Here is a 14,415-nt window from a genome sequence, read left to right on the forward strand (position 1 = left end):
GGTGTCTGCAAGTCATGAAAGTAAACATAAAATGAAATGTCCAAAAAAGTAAAAATGGCAGCCACCATAGCGCACTCAAAACACTGACTGTTTTTTTTTAATGAGTATCACAACCACCTCCTTTGATCACCCTGCCTTATTAGCTGTCCAGGTTTTGCCCTTTTATCATTAAATATTAAGTCTTTGTCAGGTTAAGGAAAACAGTCAAACTCAGTTACAGCTTGAAAATGCAGTTTAACTTTTCCGGCACGGTTGACCAACAAAGCACTAAGGCAATGAATAAATTGTCAGAGCTGACACTCGATGCTCCCCACCGCCTTTTATACTTTATGCGATATATAGGATAACCCCCACCCCCGCACATACCCCATCACCTCAGATGACCCAGAGTGAAAACCACCCGGCAATCAGTCATGGAGAGTTAGGAAGTGTTCTCATCTGGATTGCTTGTAGAGGAGGGAGATCCCCAGCTGGTAAGCACGATTCCCGGAGACTCCCATGGCTTCCCCCACCCGAATGGCAGCTCCGGGCCTGTGGGCTTGCCAGAACTGACAGTCTTCTAAATTTCATTGTTACTATTTGAAATATTTCACCTGTCTGTTCTGATGCTTTCAAGCTTTCTTCCACTTGATTTTATCTACTGGTTTATTTAAAATAAATCCCGCCTGTTTTGAGTCTACCGGAATTTAAAACCTGATTTTTCCCCTCCCCCATCCCCTTCTTTTGGCCTATCTGGTGTGCCAGAGCCAGTGTTAGGGTTTTTAGGAGCTCTCTCTTCTACACCCCTCCTCCAACCAAAGCGTTGAAACAGAGAACTTTGCTCTCAGAGTCCTTGCTGAAATATCAGTACACTGTTTGGACACAACATTTTGGTTTCATCATGATTTCCTGTCACTTCGGTGTTTTGCTTTGCCTTCTTTTGCTTGCATCTCCCATTACAAGGGCTTCAGGTATGGCACATCTGAAAATGTTTGTTGTGGTCATGAATTAAATGCTTTCCTTGTTTTCTGTAATTTAACTTTTATGACATAGTGTTTAATGTCTTAGAAAACCTATAGCTAAGATTTTACTAAACCAGATTTTAATGCATCATAAGTCAGCAATAAACATTCTAAGAATAAGATAAAAACTTAACAAGTTGAAGCATTATTGAAACATTTCTGATGGTTGCATATTGCAGATACTAGTATGAGGAAAGGCATCTGAACAGAAACGTTATACGATGCATTTAAACATTTAGCATTTTATAGCTTAATTTTTCTGTAATCAACTTATGAAGTTTTATAAAAAAAACAGTGAACAAAAATCTCTTTTCAATATTCCTTTTCAAGGAGGGGATTTATAGTAAACATGCTGTGGTTTTATTCTTTGCATCAAAATAATGATACAACCCTAGCTGTGAATTCATTGTTTCATTTTAAAATCACAAATTAAGACCAAGTCCCATTCTTCATCATTTAAACTGTGTACAATATATTCAAAGTTATCAGGAAATTTTAAAGAATAATATAAGCAAAAATGCAACAAATGAAGCATTTGGTCCACTTTTCATTCCATCTTAGTTCCCAGTTAGTAAATGTAAAATACAATAAAATATTAACAACAAATTCTTTTTTAAACTGTTGTATGCTTCCTTCAAAGAGTTTAAAAATACAGCCCTACTGCAATTATGCCTAATGGTCTTTGAATCAAGGAAATAATGGAGGACAGGACTATCAGGGGCTACTAGATTTGAAATGTCAGTGTCACCTCTTGATTGGGGCCAACATGCCTTCAAATATCAGTTGCAAAGCAACATCAGTGGGGAAGGGCAATGTCTATGTCTCCTACTTATGAGCACCCAAGAGGCTTCTGATTGGGCACAGTGAGAAAGAAAATGCTGGTCAATGATGAGTTTTGGCCTGGTCCAGAAGGGTGGTTCCTCGATTCTTCAGTCCTTGAAGTAGAAAATTTAAATCATAAAATTGTGGGAGAAATATTGAAAAGACTTTTTAAATGCTAGTACAGAGGATACATGCATTCCTTTTCATATCTAGTGTTTCTACAAAATAAATAATTGCTCCAGTAAATACAAGAGAGATTTCAATTTGTATTTCTTGAGCACTCCTGGATTCTGGAGCAAATTGTTTTGAAATATGATGCAAGATAGAGAATTAGATCAGTCCTATGAAAAGAGAGAGAAGCTTCCTGTTTTAAAAGAACTTTTTTCCCCATACACTGGGATTTGCCTAAAAACTGACCTAACTCTATGCTGTTCAGACACTCCATAGGATCAAGGAAAACTTGACCATCCCAGACAAGAAAGGATTTTTTAAAGTTGAGAATTACTGCTAGAGCTAATCCCAATGACTACCATCCTCACTGCCATTTAATCTGATTGGTAATGGTCAACGATGTGTTGCGTAGTATAACTTTACTGTTAAAAAGTAGACAGAATGGAAATTGCTACTCCCTTCAGGGGAAAGGGAGGTTAAGAAGGGGAAATGATGCGGACAAGCAGCATTAGGGGACACTGAATTGATAGCTAGCACTGAAATGATTCGCAGTGGGATGCAGTGGCTAAGAGGCTAAGATGCTGAGCTTGTTATTAGAAAGGTCTGCAGTTTAGCGGGTCGAATCCCTAGCGCCACGTAATGGAGTGAGCTCCCATTACTTGTCCCAGCTTCTGCCCACCTAGCAGTTCAAAGGCACGTAAAAAATGGAAGTAGGAAAATAGGGACCACTTTGGTGGGAAGGTAACAGCGTTCCGTGCGCCTTCGGCATTTAGTTATGTTGGCCACATGACCACGGAGATGTCTTTGGACAGCTCTTTGACTTTGAAGCGGAGATGAGTTGGGAACGACTAGCACATATGTGTCAGGGCAACCTTTACCTTTACTGAAATGATGTGAATAAATGTTGAAAAAAATTTCAGATGGAAAACATTTTTCAGCGCCCACTGAAAGTTAAGATAGGGTATGAGATTTCTAGCGGGATGGTGTTTCACTTCAGTCTGATGAATACAGCTGGCTCATTGTTTCTGTTTTTAAGTTTTCATAAGGCACAGGGAAGCCAGCAACATCTTACAAAGAGCTAGGAGAGCCAATTATTTCTTAGAGGAGCTTAAAACAGGATCACTTGAGCGGGAATGCATGGAAGAGAAATGTTCGTGGGAGGAAGCAAGAGAAATCTTCCAAGATGATTTGAGGACCGTAAGTAACAAATTATTGTGGTCAAATCGACTTCTTCTGCTAACCTTTTATTGTTTCTAATGAACTTTCAATTCAATTTAATTTCAATTTATTTGTGCTTCTAGACCGCCCCCTCTCCCAGAAGGGACTCGGGGCGGTGTACAGTCCATAGAGAATATCACAAAAATACAATAAAAAATTAAATATGTACAGTTTGGAGGAGGTTAAAATGCAATTAAAAGAACTGTACAAAGCTGAATAAATATAAATTTTTTAAAATCCCTAAAACAGACACAACAGATTAAAAAACCCTAAAATAACCAGATAATAATACATTTGCCAGGAGGGACAGTTGTAATTATGCCAGGCCTGCTAATCGGAACAGGTGAGTCTTCAATTTTTGCCGGAAGGAGCGGAGGTCAGAAGTGGTTCTAATGTCGGGGGGGAGGTCATTCCAGAGGGTTGGGCCCATCACAGAGAAGGCCCTACTCCTTGGTGTCGCCCGTTGGCATTGCCTAGTGGACGGCACCAGGAGAAGTCCCTCCCTGTGTGAGCGAATTGGCCGCAGGGATGTATGTGGGAGGATGCGATCCCGCAAGTAACTAGGTCCCGTGCCATGGAGCGCTTTAAAGATGGTAATCAGCACCTTGAAACGCACCCGAAAAACCACAGGTAGCCAGTGCAGCTCGCGCAGGAGAGGTGTTACGTGGGAGTACCTCGTACTCCCCATCACAGCCCGCGCGGCTGCGTTCTGAACCAACTGCAGTCTCCAGGCGCGTCCCAAGGGCAGCCCCATGTAGAGAGCGTTGCAGTAATCCAGGCGGGACGTCACCAGCGCATGAGTGACCGTGCGTAGGGCATCCCGGTCCAGTAGGGGGCGCAATTGGCGCACCAGGCGAACCTGGTGGAACGCCCCCCTCGCCACGGCTGCCACACGGTCATCCATTGACAGCCGGGCATCAAGGAGGACGCCCAAATTGCGCGCCCGTTCCACAGGGGGCAATTGTTCGCCCCCTATGGCCAGCGATGGAATCAGCTGGCTGAACCGAGGTGCCGGTAGCCACAGCCACTCGGTCTTGGAGGGGTTGAGTTTAAGTCTGTTGTCCCCCATCCAGACCCCGACGGCTTCCAAGCACCGGGACATCACTTCAACAGCCTCGTTGGGGTGGTTTGGGGTTGAAATATACAGCTGAGTATCATCAGCGTAGAGGTGATACTCAACCCCAAAACCACGGATGATCTCACCCAGCGGCTTCACATATGTGTTGAACAGGAGAGGCGAGAGGACCGACCCCTGTGGCACTCCACAAGTGAGTGGCCTCGGGGTCGACCTCTGTCCCCCTGTCAACACACATTGCCTCCGGTCGGAGAGGTAGGAGCCGAACCACCGCAAAACGGTACCTCCGACTCCTATCCCCTCCAACCGGCGCAATAGGATACCATGGTCGATGGTATCAAAAGCCGCCGAGAGGTCTAATAGGACCAGGATAGAGGAACAACCTCTATCTCTGGCCCTCCAGAGATCATCGACCAACGCGACCAAGGCTGTCTCTGTGCTGTGCCCGGGTCGGAAGCCGGACTGGCGTGAGTCTAGATACTCGGATTCGTCAAGGTGTTGTGGAAACTGCTGCGCCACCACATTCTCGACAACCTTCGCTAAAAACGGAAGGTTGGAGACTGGACGATAGTTAGCTAGCTCCATTGGGTCGAGTGCAGGCCTCTTAAGTAAGGGTCTCACCACCGCCTCCTTCAAGGCGGCTGGTAAGGATCCCTCACCCAATGAGGCATTCACCAGGCCCAGAAGCCAGCCTCGGGTCACCTCCCAAGATGCCAGTACCAACCAGGAGGGACACGGGTCCATTAAACATATTTCAGTGATACTTGCCTATCTGATGTGCTAGCAGTTGATAACTTCGTCAATAAGTCTGTTGTTGTTATAAAGAGTATAAATGAGCCAAAAAAATAAGACATACTAGGAATACTGCAAAGACATTCCATTCAGAATACTAAATGAGCACTACGTACTATGAAATATTATTGTAAAAGTTCTCACAAACAAGTCCTAAACCACTCATCAGATCTCACATAGCTGAGTAGCAGCTATATAAAATCTAAATTAGACTATCACACTTTGCAAGAATTCATTCATGATGACATCAAAGGGTGGGGAAAGCTGGATCACCCAAATTGTGGTCTCTTACAATTACATGCTTCTTTCTTCTAAAGATGTTTTTTGGTTCTTTATGTGCATCCCTAATAGAGTTCTCACCTTCTTTGTCCTGTTGACCAACAGGCAACAAGTCTTTGGTCTGTAATCTCCTTATCCCACCAGACTTGCCCTTCTTCTGGGTCATATGTTGTTTCATGCCCAGAAAAGGAAATATGTAGAAAAGGAAAAGGGTAGAACTTCTATTGGCCAAAGTACTTCTGAGTATTATCCCGGTAGATTATTTTAAATATATACTTTTAGGGTAAGGTTGGGGTAGGGAGGAACCATTATTTTTAAAAAATCTAAAGTATTAGGAGAATGCAAAGCCTGAACCAGTATCTGCATACAGCTTGTTAGTCCATATGATCTCAAAGCAAATTTCAATAAGACAGACTAAGGGCCATTCCATGCTCAAGGTTGTTTGTTGGTTGGTTTATATTTTGTATTTCTTAACCACCCATCTCCCTCGGAAAGAGACTCTATAATGCCAAGTGATAACCCCTGTATGATATCACAACAAAGTGGGACTTCAAACATTCATTGAAAACTAGAATGATTAATTTGGCTATGTTTTCAGTCCAGAAGCAACAACAATTCCCCAACAGCTGCAGGCTGGGAGCTACGATTGGTAGGAGTTCCATCTCACCCTTCTTCCTGCTTTTCAGATTCTTCTTTTTTTCCAGAACCAAAGCTTCCATGTTTGTCAAATTATGACACCTTTTTTTGGTGAAAGAGTGGGATACCAACTGTGCCTTGGTTTTGGCAGAAGATTGGCTGAAGAGAACATTGACGGGCTCAAACAAGCAAATGACACTTGTGCAGAGGCCCAATGTTGTTGTAGCCAGTGCTGTTTGAGTCCAGCGTAGCCTAGGATCTCCTAGTTAACTTCTTTAGAAGGACAAAAAACTGTTGTTCAGATTATTCTAAGATAAAGGTCCAAGTCACCTAAAGTAATCTAAGTACCATGGAGGTAAAGCAGGTTTAAAGACTGTTAATGAAATAAATTGTACTTTAACAAGAACTAGATAGCATTCCTTCCCTGCCCTGCCCTGATTTATGTTTATTCTCCCTCAACACCACTACTCCTTTAATTTCAAACCTTTTCATTTCAAATCTTTAAATTAAACACACATCTACAAGCATGTTCTTGTTTCTCAAATCTTCATATCCAAACCTTAGCTTGCATGCATCTAACCCAGAAAATACATTATCTGCACTTGCACTCAAACCAAAATAACAAAGTTAGATATGCCAACTTGACTGTTTGGTAATTCTGGGTTGTTGTGAAAGGAAACACAAAACGATATTTTGATAGTTCATGTGTACTGTAATGACACAATCTGTGTTTTAGGGAGTTGTAATTCCATCAGATATAGATATAGGTAGGTAGGTAGGTAGGTAGGTAGGTAGGTAGGTAGGTAGGTAGGTAGATAGATAGATAGATAGATAGATAGATAGATAGATAGATAGATAGATAGATAGATAGATAGATAGATAGATAGATAGATGATGTATGTATGTGTGTGTGTGTGTGTATGTATATATGTGTGTGTATGTATGTATGTATGTATGTATGTATGTATGTATGTATGTGTGTTACAACCCCTGGTATGCCTAAATATGGGAGGAAGGTCACTACTCCCTCTTTCTGTCCTTCGGCTTATCACAGAAGACCATGCAGGCAGAAAACCATATTTTTATTTTTAATGTTGCCTTTTTATATTTGTGTTGTATTTATACTGATAAATAAATAAAGGGAGATCTATACTAGTCTCCCTTTATTTATTTATCAGTACAAATACAACACAAATATAGATAGATAGATAGATAGATAGATAGATAGATAGATAGATAGATAGATAGATAGAGAGATAAGCTACATAAGTATATATGTATGAATATAAAGCATACATATGATGTGTCTGATAGAACATCAGTTTAAACTTTTATGATATTTTGAAGCACTTTTACTAAACTAGCTTTAGATACAATCTCTCTTCCTAGATGCTGTTAAACTACAACTCCCAGCATTCTCTGTTATTGACCATACAGAATGCAGATCATGGGAGCTAAAGCCACCGTAAGCAAAGGAACAATATAATTCCTTTGGTTTTAATTTATTTCAGGATAAATTGTTGAATACATGAATGGAATGTGTCAAGGATCCCCAAAACATTTCTAACTAATAATAAACCTAAAAATGTTTTAAGAGCTACACTTGATTATGAGAATTAGTGATGAAAGAATTCCCATTTCTGTTTATTAGAAGCTGAAGTTGACAGCTTAGAAATCTTGTTTCTGTGTTGGTGAATTTTCTTTGTATTGACCCTTTCCACTTATTTTGGATTACTCTACCCATCACTGTCAGATAATAATAATCACTAAGTATTGTAGCAATTGCAATGCAGAACACCTACGGAACATTAGTTTGGTTAAGATTGATCGAGGTATTAATTCTCTAGTGAAAAAAAAATAACATTAATGTTGTATAATTTTGCATTATATTTTTCCTTCTTCCTAGAACGAATTCTGGGCAATCTATACAGGTAAGAGTTATTCATCTGAACACCAATTAGCCCATTCTGCCACAAATGCCTTCCTAAAATGTGTGCTAATGTTGAGTGCTTATTTTCACAGATCCTAATCAGTGTGACTCCAACCCTTGCCTGAATGCTGGGACTTGTATTGATGGGCATCAAGACTACATTTGCATTTGTCCTCCAGAACATGAAGGCAAAAATTGTGAAATAGGTAAATGCTTACTAACTGGGGGGAAAATAACATAAGTATTCTGCCCCTGAAGATTGGTCATTATTCCATATTCTCTCAGCCATTCATTAAAAAATCCAGATATCAGAATATTTTAAAACTGCAGTGGATGATATCCAGGTTTTAAGACCTGAAATGTCTTTTTTTCATATCACCACGATCTTCAGATCATTTTACTTTTGAGTCCTGTTGGAGACCTATGCCTATGCAGATTTGCAGAGCTGTGCACTCCAAAACAAAGATGATGCAAACTCATTATCAAGCAGTGTTCTGATCCCCCTCCACACCTGTGAATAAACCAGAACACAGGCTTGGCTGTTTCACTAATTACTGAGATAACGAATCCTTTAGCTGAGGGCCCAGACAACTCATATTCAATAGATTAACTCTGCAGCAATCCAGATAATTCAAATGAAGCAACACAGATAGTCAACAAACAGGCATGGCTAGAATACACAGATAGATTTTCGTAACTACTAATTCGAACAGTTGTTTCCTGCAAATGTCCCCTCCCAATGCCTCACCTATAATCTCTCTTGGGAGGAGCCAATCCACAACTACCTGTGCTTAATCATCTTCTGTGAGTCTGCCTACGAAGTTGCTGCTTCCGTTTCTCAGCCCTTCTCAATCTAGCATCAGGGACAAACTGCCTTTGATCCTCCCCACTGCTCCATGCCTCAGGCGCCTCCTGGTGCCAACCAGCCTCTCTGGTCCTTGTTCTGAGTCTGAACCCTGCACAGGGTCCTCCACATCGTCCAGGGCAGACTCATATGGTTCCTCACTATCTGAGTCCATCAGCAGCTCAACCGGATCCTGCTGGGCCACAACAAGGCAGTATCCTTCCTTCTAAGGGAGCTCTATGAATACCAATCCCGATTAACTCTGTTCTTCTATTCTTCCTTAGAATCTAGAACATGGAAACTCCTGTTCCAGAATCTGACTTCTTAGCCTTCCTTGCCAGCGGCAACACTACCCCCACAACACTTTCCTATCCAAATCAGGAAAATGTTAATTCACGTCTTCTTCTCTATATTTAGGACCAGAAAGCAAGCTGAAATGCTTTTTTAAAAATGGCAATTGTGAGCAGTTTTGTGTAGATTCCCCAACCACATTAAGACAATGCTTTTGTGCAGAGGGATACAGGCTAGGAAGTGACCAAGTATCCTGCATTGCAGAAGGTAAGAACGAGCCATCACACCATGATATTCCTTTCCAGAGAGATGCCAAAGCATAGACCAGCGTTTGTCAATCTTGGCAGCATTAAACTCTGTACGCCTTAAAGTTACTAAGGTGGAGAAACACTGGTATAGATGATGCCTTTTTACTATTAATTGACATACAATGGTCCCAATGCTAGAATGAATTAAGTAGTCAGCCTTCCAGCCTGTTCTAATTTTATCAGTCTCTGTATTGAAATACTGATCTCAAGATGGAAAGTAGGGACAGCCTGTTGGGCTGACATTCAAACCCTTGGCCAGGGCTCACCTTTAAGAAATCTATTTGCACTGGGAGGGAAATGCCTCATGCCATACCATGCTTGCATTCTTCATGGCTTCAGGTAGACATCTTTCACCAACCAGGAGATGCCAGGGATTAAGTTGTGCTTCTGCCTGCATGAGGCAAAATTGGGTGGAGAGGATGGCGGTGGGTGAGAATAAGACCTTTCTACAGTGAAGACAGTTGTCTTTAAACAAAAGCATGATGTCTTCTTGGTGTCCAATCCTAAAGGACCATAAATCACTGGATTCCTAAGAGACAGGCCTTGATTTTATTGGAAAAAGCTTTACCTGCTCCTCAATTGTATCAGCCAGTAGCATTGCTGGGAATTGCAGTTCATTTCTCCCTCTACTTCCCCTTGTTTGGGGAAGTTCATATCTCAGGGGTTTATTTCACTTTCAGATGTTTTCATCTAACCTGGAAATCTCAAACCTGTTTCAGAGGAAGGAAAAGGAGAAATTCACCATTGGCTATCATTAATTTTAATAATTACCAATGTATTATTCACATTGATTTTTAATTTGACAGAAAATGTTATTATTATACATGAAATATGGCAGTATTTATGTCGAGTGGGGCTCCAGACATAGAGCTTTTGCTGTGTGTTTGTGTATATGCCTATGTGTGTGTGCATGAATGCATATGGATGAATGCCTGTGTGAATAAAGATGTCTGTATATTTTGACTTTAAAAAGCATTCACATTACTATAGTTCGAAATCTTATTGATTTGCTTGGAAATATTTAACGTGGTTTTGAAATACTATTCTGACTGTGATATTATAGTTGATTATCCCTGTGGGAAAATACCTGTTCTGGCAAAAAGGCCAAATCAACAAGGAAGAATCATAGGTGGCTATGACTGTCCTCCAGGCGAATGTCCATGGCAAGTAAGTGCTTGTCAGAATTTAATACACTTCAAACTACAATAAGTTGAATCATTCACATTTGTATAGGCAGTCACCCACTTTCATTGCACTTTGCAAGGTACATTGCAAGGAAAATATAGGTCAGATCACTAGTTTCAAAACAAATAAATTGTTTAGTGCACAAAAACAGATTTACAAATTACTGAAACTATGCAGAATGTTGTGATAGATAAGAGGCCTTTACTCAGGGGTGGGCTTCAAAAATTTCAGCAATGGATTCTTCCCGGTTGCTGAGTGTGTGTGGCTATGGTGGGTGTGGCCTAGTTGGCCTCTTGCACCACAGCTGTGGGGGGCGTTTTTGCCTAACCCAGGCTCCTGAGGCTTTCCTTGAGCCTTCTGGAAGGGCGAAAACTGCCTCCTCCTGGCTCTGGAGGCTTCTGGAATTTCCAGGAGGCCCATTTCCCCCCCTCCATGAGCCTCTACACGGGCCCTACACTTACCTCACATCCAAAACAGGCTTCATGGAGACTCCTGGGACGGGAAGGGATTAGATGGGATGGGCAGGACCAGCCAGGGTTGGGATTTGGAGGTTCTCTGAACTGGCCATAATGTTAGCTACTGGTTCACCCCTGCCTTTCCTTTTCCTGCCTTTTCTCCCATTGCCCCCTTTTTGAGTGCAGCCCTTGGCACACCACGCAAAATTGCACGCCACACAAAGAAGCCCTTCACCCCAAAATGCTTGCCCATCTGTGCTCTGGTCTGGATGATGCCAGCAAGATTACTGCTCCATAACATGCAACTAAACCGTACAATTTGATTATCAAATATTTAGGCTCTCATAACAGAATATGGAAATGAAAAATGTGGAGGTGTCCTGGTTTCTCCATCCTGGGTCATTTCAGCAGCTCACTGCTTTCATAAAGTCCTCCGACAAAATCTCAGGATAAGGCTTGGTAAGATGGTTTTTGTTAACTTTCTAAAACTCAGTGAAATTGAGGAGGGAAAATCACCACACCACACAAGAAGGTCTATCCCATTAATTTCACCCATATCTTTAAACATCTATTTTCATATCAATTCCTCCTTCACAAATGGCCGTCAACATGAACAGTTTGACTCTGAGTGACTTCTTTGATCTGTTTCGAAGTTTTGAAGCATTCCAAAATAAGGAACAATGGAAACCTGAAACAAGTTCCTTTTCTCCCTTGTTCTTCATCCTAGGGTCACTAACATAAGTAAAGTGGTACCTCTTTCAAAGCATTACCTACACTGCAATCCCTGGAAAACTGGCAAGGAGGTTTTTTTAAAATAAACATTAAATATCATTATTATGATTCATTGCACAGTTAGCCAGATATTTAGATTAGTCCTTCCCAAGAACCTGGGAAAGGCAGGATGTGAATGTTTGATTCTATTAAAGGTATCATTGCAGAATGTAAGGTATTCTGAGTAAAGCTGCCTTTTGTGATTGACTGGTGGTGATTTTGTCAGTGCTGATGGTGTTCAAGTGATGCTCCAGATGTTTTGGGATTGCATCCAAGGTGCCTTATAACAATGATAGAAACCTTAAGTCCTGTGATGGGTTCCTACCAGTTCGGACCAGTTCAGCCAAACCGGTAATAGCTTGGTGGCCCGGATCACTGGAACCCGCAAAGACCCAGGCCTGCCATGCCCCCAAACCGGTTCTCCCAGCAGTGCCGTAGGTGCCACTATCTTATTTTTTGTTTCTGCTCATGTGCAGAGTAATTTTAGTTGTGTTATGCATGTGCGCGCAGTGCACATCAAGCATGCGTGATGCACCCCTGAGTGAACCAGCAGTAGCAGCTGCTGGAACCCACCCCTGCTTAAGTCCCATGACATGAGAGCATCAGCTAAGTATGTAATTTTCAGCCAATGTCAGACAGATGTAAGCATAGCAAAGCAGCCACAGCAATAGATTCAGAGGTGGTCTTCAGCTGGTTTCAACCGGTTCACCCGAACCGGTGGCAGAAATTTTGCTCACTTCGGAGAACCGGTAGCGATGGCTGGCTGGCCACACCCCCTGAACCAGTCCCCCTGTTGCTGGGTGCTCACCCCACTCGTCTGGTTGCCACTTGCTTGCACAGCTCTTTGCATACAGGCTCTCAAAGAGGCTGGCAGCTGGCCGCTGAAAAGTCGTCTGGCTGGTGAAAAAGTGGCTGCACTCACCGCCATCTTCTTTGCGCATGCACATCCCATTACCTTGGAAGTCCAAGCGGACTTGCAGCCACTTTTTCGCCAACTGGAGGACTTTTCAGCGGTCTGCGGCCAGCCGCTGGCCTCTTTGAGAGCCAGTATGAAAAGAGGAGCTAGGTGGGGAGAATGTGACTGAGTGGGCGTGGGTATGAGTGATGTCACATTGGCCATGCCCACTCAGTCACATGGCCTCCCCCTAGCCACACTCACCGAACCAGTAGCAAAAAATCTTGAATCCTGCTACTGAATAGATTCATTTGAACACACAATGCAAACAAAAACTAAAGTACCAATTTGTTTCAAGGTCAAGACAAAACTTTGGAATATGGCTATGTCTCAAACTTGCCACACTTGAAACAGCCATTTAGAACTGAGCAATGTTTTGTTCTGCACAGTTCTCAAAAATGAGTCATCAAAATCAGATTTTATGTTCCAGAAAGAATATCCTGATTCAGTAAACACTATCAGTAACAGTAATCGAGCACTAAAAGAGAAAAGGAAGATTTAAAAAACTTTCCATGGAGAGAGAGAGAGAAAAAAAAGAAATAAAATATTTCTATTGTAAAAGAGGAAGTAAATAAATAATTTTTTTTGTATTCATTAACTTCCAGAAGATGAAGAGATTAGTTAGGTCTTGTGCATCGTGAAAAGGCCTGTTATCTTCTAAATAAATCAAGTATTTTTTTGATACTTGACCTTTTTTTCAGGTGAATACCATATCAACCATAGAGATGAAGGCGAACAAGAAAGAAGAGTGGATGAATTAATAATCCATGAAAAGTATTCTATGAAAACCATTGACAATGACATTGCCTTGCTGAGATTGTCAGCCCCAGTCAACTTCTCTGAGTATGTGGTGCCCATCTGCTTGCCACCTCCTCGATTTGCAGCAGACATATTGAACTACGTTGAATACTCCACAGTGAGTGGGTGGGGGCGTCTTTTGGAAGGCGGAGCTACTTCAGCACTTCTTATGCGAGTGGAAGTCCCCAAAATACACAAAAAGGAATGCATTTTGCACACTAACTTCAATATTACAAGCAACATGTTCTGTGCAGGTTATCTCGATGGGAGTAAAGATTCTTGTGAAGGTGACAGTGGTGGACCTCATGCCACTGAATACAAAAATACTTGGTATCTAACAGGAATTGTGAGCTGGGGTAAAGGGTGTGCTGCAATAGGAACATATGGAGTTTATACAAAAGTTATAAAATACTATCAGTGGCTAAATAATCATATGGATTCCTAATACATATTGCTTCCAAATTACCCTTTCCTTGTCCAAATCCATAATATTTAATCTTTGAATTTAGCTTAAAAATAGCTTATATATTTTAAATTAGATTCTACATTTTAAATCTGTAATAAAACTTCAGTTAATTGCCATTAAATAATTTGAATGCTAAAAACTTTCACAATACCGTGGTGCCTCGGTATTCAATTACTTCAAAACTTGTTGAATTTAGTACATTTTGTCACAAAAATGTTGTCCTAGTACTTGTTGTTTGTTTGGTACGTGATGTGATGCGATAGGAAAAGGGGGATAGATACAAAGAACAGACAGGAAGTCATCCATACTGGGAAGGTTACTTCAAAAGGAAGAGGGGGATGGCTGCAGAGGGTGGACAGAAAGTTGACCATGCTAGGAAGAAAAGGGACAGCAGGAAGTCTTTCCTGGCCAAAGGAAG

The 14,415-nt window shown here is 41.6% G+C and overlaps 1 protein-coding gene across 1 annotated transcript in view; it reads left to right on the plus strand.

Moving 5' to 3' along the window:
• Positions 1 to 735: 735 nt before the first annotated feature.
• Positions 736 to 14,415, plus strand: part of LOC309389619 (coagulation factor X-like) — a 37,127-nt gene continuing 23,447 nt past the window's right edge. The window contains exons 1-8 of the mRNA XM_081948171.1: positions 736 to 950; positions 3,031 to 3,191; positions 7,901 to 7,925; positions 8,017 to 8,130; positions 9,186 to 9,326; positions 10,431 to 10,534; positions 11,346 to 11,466; positions 13,435 to 13,971. Of these exons, the coding sequence (XP_081804297.1) occupies positions 881 to 950; positions 3,031 to 3,191; positions 7,901 to 7,925; positions 8,017 to 8,130; positions 9,186 to 9,326; positions 10,431 to 10,534; positions 11,346 to 11,466; positions 13,435 to 13,971 (1,273 nt within the window). The 5' untranslated portion in view covers positions 736 to 880. The remainder of the gene's footprint in view (positions 951 to 3,030; positions 3,192 to 7,900; positions 7,926 to 8,016; positions 8,131 to 9,185; positions 9,327 to 10,430; positions 10,535 to 11,345; positions 11,467 to 13,434; positions 13,972 to 14,415) is intronic.

The sequence above is a fragment of the Natrix helvetica genome (assembly GCF_964273705.1).
Source record: "Natrix helvetica genome assembly, chromosome: 3".
Lineage (NCBI taxonomy): Eukaryota > Metazoa > Chordata > Lepidosauria > Squamata > Natricidae > Natrix > Natrix helvetica.